General features: G+C 44.1%; 2 protein-coding genes across 2 annotated transcripts in view; one reads left to right on the forward strand and one right to left on the reverse strand.

The window, feature by feature from the left end:
• LOC147905592 (uncharacterized) overlaps nt 1-16,220 on the reverse strand; it is a 31,680-nt gene that overhangs the window by 9,572 nt on the left and 5,888 nt on the right. Inside the window, exons 2-7 of the mRNA XM_087373563.1 lie at nt 15,048-15,122; nt 14,558-14,629; nt 14,308-14,388; nt 12,952-13,049; nt 12,647-12,772; nt 12,385-12,433 (exon numbers count right to left, since the gene is read on the reverse strand). Of these exons, the coding sequence (XP_087229689.1) occupies nt 12,385-12,433; nt 12,647-12,772; nt 12,952-13,049; nt 14,308-14,388; nt 14,558-14,629; nt 15,048-15,122 (501 nt within the window). The remainder of the gene's footprint in view (nt 1-12,384; nt 12,434-12,646; nt 12,773-12,951; nt 13,050-14,307; nt 14,389-14,557; nt 14,630-15,047; nt 15,123-16,220) is intronic.
• LOC147905593 (uncharacterized) lies at nt 10,929-11,851 on the forward strand. Its single transcript, XM_087381389.1, has one exon. It carries the CDS (start codon nt 11,009-11,011, stop codon nt 11,849-11,851), a length of 843 nt encoding a protein of 280 aa, XP_087237515.1. The 5' UTR covers nt 10,929-11,008.

Genomic DNA, 16,220 nt, shown 5'->3' on the forward strand with positions numbered 1-16,220 from the left:
TGCTTATGACAATACAGTTCATAGCTCCAAAGGAAAGGCTCCTTTTGAAGTACTTTATGGTAAGATCATTCAACTATCCATCCTAAGGAGAAAATATGAAATATTTGCCATTGATCAGTATGTCCGAGATCTAGAAACAGCTTTTGAGCAGGTCAAGATAGCAATTACTCGATCTCAAGAGAAACAAAAGAAAGTTGCTAGACCTTCAAATTCTTGACTAGGTGCTTCTTAAGTTTGAGAAGTCAAAAAATGAGGTGTTAGGAAATATCCAAAACTATCCACCAAATATTATGGACATATTACGGACTGTTTCAGGTCCCCGGTGAAATCAATGAGCTTGCTTACAAGCTGATTTGCCTGAGCATTGGAAGATTCATAATGCATTTCATGTGGGTCTTCTGAAGAAGTATAAGGGTCCTGAGCCAATTGAACCAATTTTGGAAGAACCACGAAAAGCGGATCAGTTGGAAGAAATCCTTCAACTAGAATAAATTGTATCATAAAGAAAAGAGATGACCCAAAGGCAAGTTTTTCTACCGCTATCTTGTTAAGTTTAAGAATTATTCAGCACTTGACGCCAACTGGGTTGATGAAGAATAATTTATAGAATATCCACATATCCTACAAATGTATAATGAAACCTTTCAATTGGGAAAAACTGAATAGAAGCCGAGGGGATATCACAAAACCGTATTTATTCCCAAAAATTAAGAAAATATTTTATTTTGAGGTTAACAACTCTGGTCAAAGAGAATAATTGACTTCGGTCAAAGTGGATTGATTTCTGTCAACTAAAAAAGTTTACTTGAGTTTGCTTAGTGGCATGCTGGGACGCCCACAGAGAACAAGGATTAGCCCAGAGAATTAGAATGCATGCATTGGCTAACCTTTAACAGGTGCAATGTGTTTAGTGGTGTTTTATTTATGTGCATGTAGGAAAAAGGCATGCAACCTAGATGTCCAAAGTGCTAAAAGATGTTCAACATTCAAGCTTACTATTTTAAGCAAGAATTGCCACGATTAGCAATCCATTCGTCTCTGCTACGGAGAAGGACAAATTTTGGAGCTGATTGCTTAGTAACAGCAATTCTGATGTAGCTTCTTCTATGTGCACCGCGAGAGCTGCTCTTTGTAACCGACTATTGAAATTCTGAAATAAAAACCTTCGACGAGGGGGAGGGGGGTCTTTTTTCTGGCCCCTAATGTGTGTGTGTTCTTTGTTCTTTCTCATCTTCTTTCAATGGATTGTATTCCCACAAAAAAATTCGTTGTTATTCCCTCCAAAAGGAAGTGATCAGATACAAGTTTTCTCCTATTTTCTCTCAATTCGAGTTTTCCCTGGTGTTTATCTGCTGCGAATTGTGCCAGCTGCTACATATTTTGTTCAACCGCTACAATCTGCTTTCATTTGCTGCGTATTGAGAACTTTGGCTGCAAATCCACTTGAAACTGCTGCGTTAGGGTTTCTAGTCTGATGACAAATTCGTTTTTAGAGTTTCCAGGCTAAGGAATGTGTATCCAAAACTTTCCGCCAGAGATGGACCATTTCGCGAAGGTCACCAGTGAAATCAATAAGATTGCTTACACCAACGCTCTCTAAATTCGCATTCTTACCGTATGTTCAAGGCTAAATCTTTTACCCAACCATCAAACCTCAACACCCTTCATTAAATTTCATTAAATTTCTAGGTTGCAGGAAACGTCCAAAAATGTATGAAAACGCCGTTTCCATACGTTTCCTAGTACCTGGCATTTCCGAAACATGGAAATGCTTGGGAAACGTTTGCATGCAAGGAGCGTTGGAAAAAATCGTATTTATAGGCCTATCACATACATGGTTGGTTGCAGGCGACGAATGGAGATATCCAAATCTCTTTGATGGATTGGCGTCGACAAAGCTTCCACAAATCTTCTAATTGCGATACGGGAGAGCTCAACTAGCGACACTCCGACGCTGGCCTCTCTGCGAGAGCATCCCACCCTGTCCATGGACGAGGATTTGACACCACTACAGATTGAGGAGCGACGAGTTCTTCTACAACGGCAGGATGTTGCCTGCAGGGAGGGAAAATGGGCCGTGGTCCGAGATGGTAGGTTGTTGACCGACACCCGTCGGGCTCCCACCCGTACCTCCTAGGGAGACGGACCCTATGAGACTCAAGTTTTCGAGACCCTAGACTGCACCATTTGAAACTCTAATGGTACCTTATGGTTAGACTTAGGGAACTTCTCAAAGTCTTATATAGGACGAGACATAGTCTTTTACACGGAGACACACCAGAGCCCTGAGTGTCCACTACCGATAATCAATGACTACACATGGAAGTCAGCCTCCAGGGATGAGAAGAGGGATACAGGAGGAGTCCGAGGATCAGGTGGGATCGCAGTATTGTACAAGCCTTCTCTTGTTGGAGCCATCTCCATTGAGGGCAAGGACGCACACTCTCGATTCATGCGAATTCGGATCCGACGCACAGACACCCGTGACCTTTTAATAGCGATATGCTACTTCCCGCCAGACACATCCCACTTCGTCAAAGTGGCACGAGAGGAGGGTGAGACATCACCATATGCACCCTTACATCAAGATATCTCGGATCTTTCAACCCACGGGGAAGTTCTCCTCGTTGGGGACTTCAATGCTAGGATGAGCATGCGTCAGGCACCACTCCTAGACTTCCGAGACGACTCTATTATGCTACCAGACATGGACGTAGATGGAGCAGGAATGACCACGACCTCATCGGGAAAAAATAATTTCACCGAGACTTGTAGCATCTACTGCCCTTTCGTCGCGGTGCGCAAAAGGGTCCCAATCTGAGACAATGTACTCTTGCACTTTTCAACTGTGCTACCTGCAGAGATTTGCTCTCAAACTCGAAAAAAAAAGAAAGCAACACTAATCCTCTTACTAGGACACCACGAACTTGGTTTACTTTCTTAAGCTCCTTACCACGAACCGAGCTCTGATACCATATAAAGAGAGTGGGAGAGAAAGAAGGAGTCTCACTTGCAGCTTTCTTACATACACAATGAAGCAATATACACAAATGAGGAAGCTGAAAACAGTTTTCTCTTCTTAGTTCTGAAAGCCAAAAAAAAAAAATAGATGAACCCTATATGTGGGTCTCAAACCAAACTCAGCTAACTAAGGTGGCATACTAACTGAGCAACTAACTAGAGTACATAAAGATAGCTGTCATCCAGCTATTATTCACAGACGGTGTACCAACCGCATCTGCAGCTAACAAGTCGGTGACAAATATGTGGAAGGGGAGAGTAGGGAGCACACCCACACACACAAGCAGGATAAGAAACAAGAAGTGTGGGGATAAAAGGTATGTGTGTACCTCCCCTAGCACACAGTGAAACTTATATATGAAAGGATAAGGTTACAACACTAAGTACAGTGTACTTAGTGTACTTAACAAATAAAGTACTAAGTGTACTAACTGTACTTGGGTGGCCATAGAGCCTTTACCCCAACAACCTCCCACTTAAAGGCAATATGCCCTCAAGTAAAAATAAATGAGGCTCAACCTATACCCATCAACTGTCGGCAATGTGCAAACCGCTCTGCAGGCAAGCCTTTTATCAACAGATCTGCTGGATTATCATCTGTGTGAATCTTGACAAGCTGAATCAGCTTATCATCTATCACCTCCCTGATGAAGTGATACTTCACATCAATGTGCTTTGTCTTTGCATGAAAGACAAGATTGTGTGCCAACTGAATAGCACTCTGACTGTCACAATGCAACAATGGAATATCACCTGTAATGCCCAGATCTCCCACTAGCCGAGATAACCATAAGGCCTCCTTGCATGCCTCTGTGGCTGCAATATATTCAGCTTCCGTAGTAGACAAGGCTATGCACTGCTGCATCCTTGACATCCATGACACTGCACCTCCAGTGAATGTATAAACATAACCGGTAGTAGACTTCCGGTTATCGGGATGACCAGCAAAATCTGAATCCACATAACCATGCACCTTTGCATCTCACTTGCCAAAGCATATGCACAACTCCTGTGTGCCCTTCAGGTATCTCATGATACCTTTCACTGCATTCCAATGCTTCTTGCCTGGATTTGCCATATACCTACTAACCACTCCCACTGCAAACGCAATATCAGGTCTGGTAGCAACCATGGCATACATGAGACTGCCACAAGCTGAAGCATACGGAATCTTGGCCATTTCAGCCCTATCAGCATCTGAGTGTGGGCTGTCCATTGCACTGAGTTTCACATACGGAGGCAATGGAGAACTAAGGGTTTTCCCCCCCTCCATATGAAACCTATGCAATACTTTGCCAATATATTCGGTCTGAGACAAATACAACAAACACTGTCCCCTGTCTCTCCGTATCCGCATTCCCAGTATGTGATTTGCATCACCAAGGTCCTTCATATCAAAGGCCTCATGCAATCTTTTCTTAAGGTCATCAAGCTCCTTACGAGCTCTACCAACAATAAGCATGTCATCCACATATAAAATGAGAATGATTAAGCTGCCATTGGCAGCCCTTTTAGTACATAAGCAGTGATCGTCATCACTTCTCCTGAAACCTTGGGACTTCATGAAGGTATCAAATTTCTTATACCATTCCCTTGGTGCCTGTTTCAGCCCATAAAGGCTCTTTTTAAGCTTGCATACAAGTGACTCCTTGCCCTTGACTGCAAATCCTTCTCGCTGCTGCATGTAGATCTCCTCATGAAGATCACCGTGAAGAAAGGCTGTCTTCACATCCATTTGGCATAATTCCAAATTCTCACATGCAACCAAAGCAAGTACAATCAGTGTGGTCATCTTAACCACTGGAGAAAAGATCTCATCAAAATCAACACCATACAACCACACCTTCCTTGTGGAATCATCTATAAATGTGACTGTGCACCTCCAAGTGAAGGACTAGGCATCTCACACACATCTGTATGCACAAGCTCAAGTTGAGCATCTTTATGTCCTAATCTGCCACACTCAACATCTTTGTTGGAGCAGGACTTGCTCCTCCCTTTTCCCCTTTCCTGAGATTTGCCTCTTTGCTGACTTCTCCCCCTTGCATTTAAGGCATTGTTAGGCTTTACTGCATCTTGAGCTTTCAGCTTCTGCTCTTCTTGCAAAATCAGCCCTGTGATATCTGAAAAACTTATGAAAGTGTTTGCATTTGTTACAGCTGTGGTGAATGTATCCCAACTTTCAGGAAGAGAAATCAAGAGTGCCATACCTTTGGTTTCCTCATCCACCACATATTTTTGATTTGCAAGTTGAGTGACAATTGAATTAAACTCATTGAGATGTGCATCCATGGAGGTCCCTTCCTTCATCTTCAGATTGAAGAACTTGCGCAGCCAATATATCTTTGTGGCTACACTCTGCTGCTCATATGTGTCCTGTAGCTTTTTCCACACACCCCAGGCTGTTTTTTCACCATCCACATTCCAAACAACACTCTCATGGAGTGACAATTCAATTATGGACTTTGCTGACAGATCAGCTAGTGCCCAAGCATCATCAGATGTGCCAGTGGGCTTCACACCTTTGTGTATAATAGGAGCATGAAACTGCCTGAGAATTAGCACATTCAGGACCATCTTTTTCCACATTGGGTAGTTAGCAGCCCCCTGCAACTTTTTAATATTGAGAAGAGAAGATTCCGAGGATGAAGCCATTACAATCAGCAAGAAATATAACCCACACTTGGGTGCCTGACTCCCTGCAAACTAAGTGCACAGATGCACTTGTAGTTGTGCTCAAAAGTTAATTCCTGCAATTTTCTACTGTCTGTTTCCTGCCGGCTGCAGATCCAGAAAAATAATACTTAATGCATTAATTGAGGCTCTATAGTACAGTACAGCAGTATCTTGATTTGACACAATGTATGTCCCTGCTGTAACAGTGAAAACAGCACTGTTTTATGCACTTTAAACTTCAGTAAAGTGTCTGTTTACAGTCCAAAAAATTGACTCCGGACAGTACCCGACTGTACTTTCTAGTACAGCGACAGAAATTGACTGTATAACTGTCCAAAACTGTCAGAATTAGACTTTCTCTTGCCTCTATAACTGTGTTACACAGTTTAGAACTTGAATGAGGCAAAAGCCCCTTGACTAGAAGCCAATTTTGAAGATTTTAGTGCATACACAGCTTTCCCAAAGCTCCACTGATCACATAAAGCATCTAGGTGTTTCCCCCAACACTGATATGCATAAAAATGTCAAAAGCCCCAATTCATACGCATCTGCCACTGTCCCGTAAGTCATAAAATGCATCAAATCCTTGCACAAATCAACTCCAATCAGGAGGATATACGCAAATAAGTGCGTGTAGAAGCCAATGCTTGGCTGTGGCTACAAAAGCCCCTTGATTCCACAATTCAGAATTTCTCTCACATAGGAGGCATAGATCTGCAGATCTACCTCACTGACAACAGACGGAACCCAAAAAAACGGGTGAAGTGGGCTGCTATACGATCGTGCACATCTTCGAGCTCTCTATTAAGCAACTAAGCAATTCCCACTTTACGGGGCAATCAAATGGCTTACAGGCCAGCCAAAAGGCCAGCTCTCTCAGCCAAACAAATGGCCTGCAAGTTCAGCTGGTCTGGCCGACCAGATCTGGCCGACCAGTTGGCTGACCAGCTGGCAGGCCCACCGACCAACTGGCAGGCCCAACCGACCAGCTGGCCGACCAGCTGGCAGGCCCACCGACCAGCTGGCCGACCAGCTAGGTCTGGCCTATAAGAGGCCTTTGCCCTCACTCTTCTTTTTCACTCTTCCTGGACAGGACAGGACCTGCAGCTGATCCTCATCTCCTCCATCTTTTGCTGCAGGCCCGCCTGCTCCATCTACCTCTCCTCTGCTGTCTCCCTCTCTTGCCTCTCCTTCATGCCTCCTGGTTGCTTCATCCTCTACTCCAAGATCTGCTCCCAACTTCTGCTCCTCTGCTCAGATCTGCTCCCCTACTTCAGCTCAGCTCCTTCTGCTCCAGATCTGTCCCATCCTACTCCAGATCTGTCCCCTTCTGCTCCTCTTCTCCAGATCAGATCCTTCTACTCCAGATCTGTCCCATCCTACTCCAGATCTGTCCCCTTCTGCTCCTCTGCTACATAACAGCTCCTTCTGCCCTAGATCAGTTCCTTTTCTTCATCCTATTGCTATTCCAGATAGCCTGAAGGTTCCTTCCTCAGAGCATGCTGGTTTCAGCCATCTCCAAGGGCAGCTCCAGCTCCCATCATCCTCGTCATCATTGAGCTACACGGAGGACTGCGTGACGCTCCCTCTGTGGCTATCTGTTCTACTGTCTCTCTACAGATTCACCTCAGCCACGGTCCTTCAGACACGATGGCTTGAGGTTCTTGTATTCAGTTTTTCATATTACCGACAGGCACTATGTTTTCTGAGTTCCGTTCTTCAGTTGTATCTGAGTATTGTCTATTTTCTGATCGCTCCACTGCAAACCCTATGGTTTCTCTATCGTTTCTCTATATGGTATCAGAGCCATGGTGATGAGAGCCATGGAGATCAGAGCCATGGTGATCTAAAGACCCCAGATCTCAGGTGATCTAAAGATTCTGCTTCTTCATGGAGGCCATAGGTACAGGGAGCATCACTCCTATGAACATATCAGTTTCCTCTTCATTCCGCTGCGCACTAAGGGAGAGACCTCCATCTTCTACTCCCATCCCTCCCTCCCTTTCAGAACTCCATCTTCTACTGCCATCCCTCCCTTCCTTTCTTACCTCCATCTTCTACTACTATCCCTCCCTCCTTTTCTAGGTTTCTGGCTTGACACTCCCCATTCCTTCGAAAGAGGGGGTCATGACACTTCACCTCTACCACCATCGACATCCCTACACGAAGCTCCAAGCACACAATATTTGCCCCTCAAAATTGGCAATTGAGAGGGGGTATTAAGCAACTAAGCAATTCCCACTTTACGGGGCAATCAAATGGCTTACAGGCCAGCCAAAAGGCCAGCTCTCTCAGCCAAACAAATGGCCTGCAAGTTCAGCTGGTCTGGCCGACCAGATCTGGCCGACCAGTTGGCTGACCAGCTGGCAGGCCCACCGACCAACTGGCAGGCCCAACCGACCAGCTGGCCGACCAGCTAGGTCTGGCCTATAAGAGGCCTTTGCCCTCACTCTTCTTTTTCACTCTTCCTGGACAGGACAGGACCTGCAGCTGATCCTCATCTCCTCCATCTTTTGCTGCAGGCCCGCCTGCTCCATCTACCTCTCCTCTGCTGTCTCCCTCTCCTGCCTCTCCTTCATGCCTCCTGGTTGCTTCATCCTCTACTCCAAGATCTGCTCCCAACTTCTGCTCCTCTGCTCAGATCTGCTCCCCTACTTCAGCTCAGCTCCTTCTGCTCCAGATCTGTCCCATCCTACTCCAGATCTGTCCCCTTCTGCTCCTCTTCTCCAGATCAGATCCTTCTACTCCAGATCTGTCCCATCCTACTCCAGATCTGTCCCCTTCTGCTCCTCTGCTACATAACAGCTCCTTCTGCCCTAGATCAGTTCCTTTTCTTCATCCTATTGCTATTCCAGATAGCCTGAAGGTTCCTTCCTCAGAGCATGCTGGTTTCAGCCATCTCCAAGGGCAGCTCCAGCTCCCATCATCCTCGTCATCATTGAGCTACACGGAGGACTGCGTGACGCTCCCTCTGTGGCTATCTGTTCTACTGTCTCTCTACAGATTCACCTCAGCCACGGTCCTTCAGACACGATGGCTTGAGGTTCTTGTATTCAGTTTTTCATATTACCGACAGGCACTATGTTTTCTGAGTTCCGTTCTTCAGTTGTATCTGAGTATTGTCTATTTTCTGATCGCTCCACTGCAAACCCTATGGTTTCTCTATCGTTTCTCGATACTCTCCGGCGATGTCGACGGCGAGGACCTGCACCTGTGGCAAGGACCTGCACCTGTGGCGATGGCGAGGACCTACAATACTATGGCGCTGGTGGCGACGCTGACGTCGCTGGTGGCCGCTGGCCGCTGGCTGGCGCTGGTAGCTACTGGTGGCGCTGGTGGCCGCTGGCCGCTGGCTGGCGCCGTGTCGCTGGCTAGCGCCGCGTCGCTGGTAGCCTTGGCCCTGGCGGGCGCCGCGTCGCTGGTGGCCTTGGCCCTAGCGTAGCCAATGGCCTTGGCACTGGCGTCGCCGGTGGCCTTGGCCCTAGCAACGAATGGCCTCAAAAGGGCTGCTAGCGTAGCGCTAGCAGCTGAAGGCACTGTCTGACGGCGTGGCACTGTGCCTAGCGATGACTGTGCCTAGCGATGGCTCATCGATGAGGCTGGTAGGCGAGGAGAGCAGGAGCAGCTGTCGACGAGGAGGAAGAGATCACGGGACAGCCCAAGCTGGTCCTCCTCCTCCACCACTTTGAGTGGGCTGGTAAGGATTGGACGCAAGGCTCTGATACCAGCTTTGGAAGGGGAGAGTAGGGAGCACACCCACACACACAAGCAGGATAAGAAACAAGAAGTGTGGGGATAAAAGGTATGTGTGTACCTCCCCTAGCACACAGTGAAACTTATATATGAAAGGATAAGGTTACAACACTAAGTACAGTGTACTTAGTGTACTTAACAAATAAAGTACTAAGTGTACTAACTGTACTTGGGTGGCCATAGAGCCTTTACCCCAACAAAATACACAACGGTCACCCTGGCATATCACGAGTAGAGCTCGATATCTCAACACTGAGTTTATCGCATATGGGATCGATATGTTAGCTCCGATCCTAGCAAAGCTATTCAATGACGCTGTTTGCCTTGGCTTCCCCGCACCTGGACACTCAACACCATCACTCCCATCCACAAGACAGGGGATCACATAGACCCGAGTAACTATAGGACTATCATGATTGGACATGTGATATCCAAGATCTATGCAGCTGTATTGGATGCATCGGTTAGCCTATTCGCAAAGATGAGAGCGCTCACAGTAGAGGATCATGCCGGTTTCAAGCGAGACCATGGGACTATGAATTACATACTCACACTCAAGAGTGTCATTAAGGATGTCAGATCACGGAAGGAGAGGGTGTATTATTGCTTTGTGGATTTCCGCAAAGCCTTTGACACAGTACCTCGAGCTCGTCTCATCACATGCCTACAGACACTGGGATTTGATCAAGAGATCATCTGATCAGTCATGGCACTGTATGAGAGTCTCAGACTGAGGTTGGACAGGCGCAGGTTGGACAGATGAGATCCTAAGTATCATAGGTTGTCCCTTATCACCGCGATCCTGTTTGGCCTCTGCATCAATGAGCTTGAGACTTTCATGGAAGCGTTCGGAGGGACCGGTTGCTCACTTGCTAGGATCATCATCAGGATTCTTCTTTATGCAGATGACATGGCACTCTTGTCGTCCACACCCGAGAGGCTCCATTGACACTTGGATGCACTCTAGGCTTCTTGTTTATCCCATGATTTGGAGATCAACCTTGACAAGACCAAGGTCATGATCTTTAACACCTCTCGAGCAAACCTGCAATGGAAGCAGATTACTTTTACTTTAGGTGGTTACTTTTACTTTCGGTGGGTCACTAGTTGAGATCGTATCCTCATACACTTACTTAGGGATCATCTTCTCCGGCCCGATCTTCAAGATGAGATCAGCGATGCAGGCCAGACTGAGCAGGGGATACGCACTGACTCGGCTAGAGAGACAATGCTTTCACTCCCACTTCCATGACCCTCAGACCAAGGCTCTTCTCTTCGACTCCTTGATCCGACTAGCCGGTATGTATGGCAACCCTTGCTGGGGGCCTGACATATCAGAGATAGAGTGGACACGGGTGGAGCGCCTGCAGATCCTCATGCTCTCGAGACTATATTGAAGGTGGGCCCTGAACATGTAGTTCAGGTTGTTACTGATAATGCCTCAAATTGCAAGCTAGCTGGTCATCTTGTGGAGCAAGAGTTCAAACAAATCTTCTGGACCCCGTGTGCTGCCCATTGTTTGAACTTGTTGCTGAAGGATCTTTCAGCCCTGGCGTGGATGGAGTTGGCAATTAGTCATGGCAAGGAGGTGCAGCAATTCATCTCCAATCATGAGGCACCAAGAGCCATGCTGTCCAAATTTTCAAAACTGAAGTTGCTGAAGCCAGGTGATACAAGATTTGCAACAAACTTCATCATGCTCCAGCGCTTGGTAAAGGTAAAAGCGTCCTTGAGGCAGATGGTTGTCAGCCAAGATTGGGATGATTGGAGAGGTCGCAATGATGAAGCCCTTCGGATTCAAAACACCATACTGTCAACCTCATTTTGGGATGAAGTGGAGAAGTATGTGAGAGTGTGTTGGCCTATCATGCTCATGTTACAATTGGTGAACAAGGATGATGCATGTCTTGGTGTGATTTATGAAGGTATTGATCAAATGCTTGAGAATATAAAAGAGGTCCTAGCTGGAGAAAGCAATGGAGACATTTTGTATGAAGAAATAAGAGAGATTGCAGAAGTGAGATGGCATATGCTTCATTCACCTCTACATGCAACAGCCTTTCTTCTAAATCCAAAATGGTTCTGCAAGAATCCACAACAAGATGCTGAAGTGATGAGAGGTTGGAGGCAAACTTTGGATAGAGTGGGGAAGGATGCTGCAGACAAAACTTTGATGAAGGATCAATTGTTGATGTATCTTGGCCAAGTGGGTGCATTTGGTGAGCTGTCCGCTTCTTCAGATAGAGAGTGTCTTTCTCCCATTGCTTGGTGGGAAAACTATGGTTCAGATACCCCTCGATTGCGGAAGTTGGCGATCAGGCTCCTCTCACAAGTATCGAGTTCCTCTGCAGCAGAGCGGAATCGGTCCACCTATGGATTCATCCATTCTGTGAAACGCTAAACTGTTAATGGATGGAACAAGTCATCTAGCTTTGCTCAGCCTACCCCTGCCCCTTCATTACTCAGTTTTCACTTGTCTTTACTCACCCTACCCCTAACGTTTCCTACTGATTCAATCAACGTTTCAGAAACGTTTCAAGCACATGACATTTCCTGCATGGAAACATTTCGTGCAACCTCGTTAAATTTTCGCACAAAGTTACAAGCTGATTATTGCTCTTGCTGTGTGGAATAAGATGATGCAGAGAAATACAAGCATAGGGGCAGAGGATAATGGACACAAATATAGGAAAGATTACCACGCTAAGGCTGCCGAGGAGTAAGAAAAAATAATAATTACCACGTAACAATATCCAACTTCCTAAGATACATCGGCACAGTGTTTCCCCTATCATAACCGAATTTGGCTCTAATTCCAGGTTCCTGATGCTAATCGTAGTTTGCATTAAATTGATGTAAAGAAAATTTAAAAAAAGTTCAGTCCTACATTGCACAGCTCAAAAACATATTTAATTCTTCTGAGAAAGAAATTACCTCTTTATCCTGAAAAATGAGGCCCCCGACACTTTCCAAGTGTGCAATGCTGCAGTAGAGAAGGGGCGAAACACACAGCTCAAAACTTCAGTGTGTTATCCAATTAACATGTAAATCCTCCACTATAGCTTCAAAAGAGATTATTAGCACATAAGTGACACAAGTCTCTGTCACTGTCACCAGAAAATACATAAAAATATCCCCATCTAGAAACTTTTCTTGACATCTGCCAACCCGTCTTTTTAAAAAATAACTGAATTACCTGAAAGCTACTTGCTGAGGATCTCGGCCTTTAACTGACATTACTTTGACCTTTTCACCCTCTGTAAATAGATCTCCAACTCGTTTTACATACTCTCTCGACATATTGGAGACATGTACAAAGCCTCTGTATTGGGAAAGACATGATGTAAGAAAAAGAACATTTCATCAAGAAAACGGGAGCACACTGAAACAACAAGTAGATCACTTAGAAAAGAGAAAAGAGTTCTTATAATTGGCTGGTAAATTCTGATTCACATTACTGATAGCCGTGCTAGCTTCATTCCAGACACTAAAAACAATTACCTGAGTCTTGTATTGTTGACTTCAACTTGCATGCCATAGGGATACACCTTTGAGACAGTACCATCATGCACCATGCCCAGCCGAAGATTTTTCTTCATCTGCATCACAAAACCATTCTCCCGACTGAACAGTGCAAAACAAGCTTCCCCAACATACATAACTGTACATGGCAGCCATTCTAAACAAGCTTTGATACTCCTAGGCTATTCTATCAGACTTCCGCTGAATTGTTGTCTTTTCTAACAGCAACAAGCCTCAAAATGGCCGACCCAACCTGTCCAAAAGCGACCCCCCTCAGTTTGTATAAACTTATCTGGCAGGGTCCTCTTTTTGAGGCCTTGCAAACCCGGCTTGGCCATGTGGCATCCAGCCACCATACACACATTAACAAAGGCAAGAAAATAATACTAGAATAATCAGACCTAGAAATTTTCTATTGAACTAAAAGTCCTCTCTCTGCTTGACTGATCCTTCTCAGCCTAATATTCTCCCCAGGAAAAAAAAATCATAATCTGTTATTTTAACAAAAACCATGTAACATATACTTAATGGAATGAATCAAATTTCCAAAAGTGAATAATGGTTAACTGTTTTTAACAAGAACTTCAAAAGTTTTCAGAGGAAAAGAATCATGATTCATTGTTCTTAACAAGATCTTCAAGAAAAACATCAGTGGATCTTTTGTTTGCTGTCCTAATGTGGCAGAAACAAACGCCCCATAGACCCAAAAATGACAACAAAAGGATAACCAAACATTGGAAAAAAATATTTAGTCCTTGGTGCTAGTATTTGTACATTGAACCACCTGAAATCAGACGCTTAAACGTAGAAATGCAAATTATATATTATTTTCCTTCTCAAAATGTATCAGACCTTGATAAACAGCATTTATTGTTATGGACATTCAGAAAAATGTCATGCCAACCTTTGAAAGTGATAAGACCATGACAATCCCTTTCATAGAAATTCTCAGCACAAAAAATTTCTGCAGTTTTTTTTCCTTCTTTTGCAATGATTTTCTCTTTCTAGCACGCATTTAATGATCTATTCAAAAAGGAATTTAAAGACAGCCATCATTTTTTCCCTCTCTGTGGAAGTTGACAGTGATAGATAGTGTATAATGACTATGAGCACATCAACTTGAAATCAAAGATGTATGGTATCTGAACCAAATCAGAAGTATGTGAAAGAGTATGACAACCAATGTTTTAAGAAAATTGAAATCAAAAGTTTTTGTACTGATTCACAAGAGAATACAGTTGCCAACTTATTGTACTCTAGTTCCAAAAAACACCAAAGGTATATATATATTGAACTGGATTAGAAAGCACGGAGCAGAAAGATTCTAAATATTACCCAAGCTTTGAATTCACTGATGATGAAATTTGATGCATTCTCTTCAACTGAGGTTATTAACACTGGCAGCATTCTCCCAATCTGCATATGCAAAAAAGAAATGCTAAAAAGTCTTGCCCAAATAAGGAATCTTATTTCAAGTCCAAGTATAGCCTCCCACTTGTCAAATAGTCGTGAAACCATTAATAACTTTGTGGTGGAATCTGTAAGATGGATGCAAGTTCAATATGCATGTGATAGATCGACTTACATATTGCTGGAGCATAGCTGGACTCTCAGGTCTTTGAAGCAACTCAGACCTAGGTAGAAAAGCCCGCAGACCCTGATTCAATCAAAGAAATTTGAGAGGCTCTATCAATTTGTGAATTTCTATAAAGCAAAGCTCCAATCAGATTAATAAAGTCAGCAACCCGAAAAACACACACATGCACACGTGAACATATGTCCACAGGTGCATGGGTGCATGCCTGTGTGCAGATGCACATGTTAAAAATTTGGGAAGCTGGGAAGAGTCAGTAAAATATGTACATTGTGTGCATGCGTGTGACACTCATGTTTGTCAGGCATGTCAGCCACATGGAAGCAGATGACTTACTGAGAACCATCACGCAGTAAACAAATACAGAAGTTCATGATGAGGGAGAAGAATACTCCAATTGTTCCTCAAAAATCCAAACATCAATATGTTGCAACTTACCTTATAATAGAAATCTACTTCTCTAGAAAACAAGAAATTTTACCTCATAATAACCCACAAGCCCACCATCATTGGATTGTGCTATCTCAACGTAGACAGCCTCACCCCGCTGCATGATCTGTAAGGATTGCCAAAAACAACACAATCAACTTTCTGCTGCTTAATGCTACTTGTTTAAAAAGTTATTCAAACAGCCAAGGAAAATATTTTCATTCCACGTCAAAGCCACAACATTCAGGAAACATTTCCCAGTAAACAAATAGTAACGCCAAAAGTAAGAACTACCTTTTTAGAGGGAAACACCCTTTTAGAGGGAAACACCTACACTTTTGACGGCACATTTAAGCGCAACTCAACATGCAAGGGCGAAAATCAGTAGCGAGCCGATAAACATTGCACCGCTAAGATGACGGTGTACTTGAACAGCAAACTTGCAACGATGAGAGAGCATTCCATGATGTGAATCGCTTCAACTTTAAACAAGGCTAAGACAAAGACTAGTTCAACTCATATGACATCAGCAGTTTTTCATGGTATGAGAATATGATTGGCCTTCTTTTTAGGGGCTCAGGATTGGCTTTTCATTTTGCATTTTTAGAATTTCTATCTGCACTCATTGAATGCCACCTGAAGATGGCTTCACTGACTCTTTTTAAACTAGGTCCCACACTCTGCTGCCCTAGAATGTTTTCTTCTCAGCATTTGCAACAATTGAACCTTGAGTACAGAAGGAATTTCTCTGAGCTCTACCTCTTCTACAATCACAAATGCACATACATGCATGTGTATGTTTGTATGCACATATGCATACACGTGTGTATATGTATCATGTAGCGCAATGCATGTGCATGTGTATGCATGGGCGTGGGTGCAAGCACGGTGTGTGGTCCTGTCTGTGGGGGTATCTGCATGCATGTGTAAATATATGCTTATTTATTCATCTAATTATATACACATATGCATATATACATACTTGCATACACATGCACATTTATACTTCCTTCGGCTCTTCTAATCTCTATGTATGTGTAAACATATATGTATATGCAAATATATATACATATAGATGAATCCAGGATCATGCCCAAACTCATCCTCTAAAGACACAACACTGCAGTTCAATCTCATGATAGTCACTCATAAGGTAGGAACTCATTTACTCCAAGCGCATAACGGTGGGTGTAGACCATATGTAGACATGTACCTATATGTGTAC

This window comes from Dipteris shenzhenensis, chromosome 1, assembly GCF_047967505.1.
Source record: "Dipteris shenzhenensis isolate YYH24624 ecotype China chromosome 1, Dip_SZ_1.0, whole genome shotgun sequence".
Lineage (NCBI taxonomy): Eukaryota > Viridiplantae > Streptophyta > Polypodiopsida > Gleicheniales > Dipteridaceae > Dipteris > Dipteris shenzhenensis.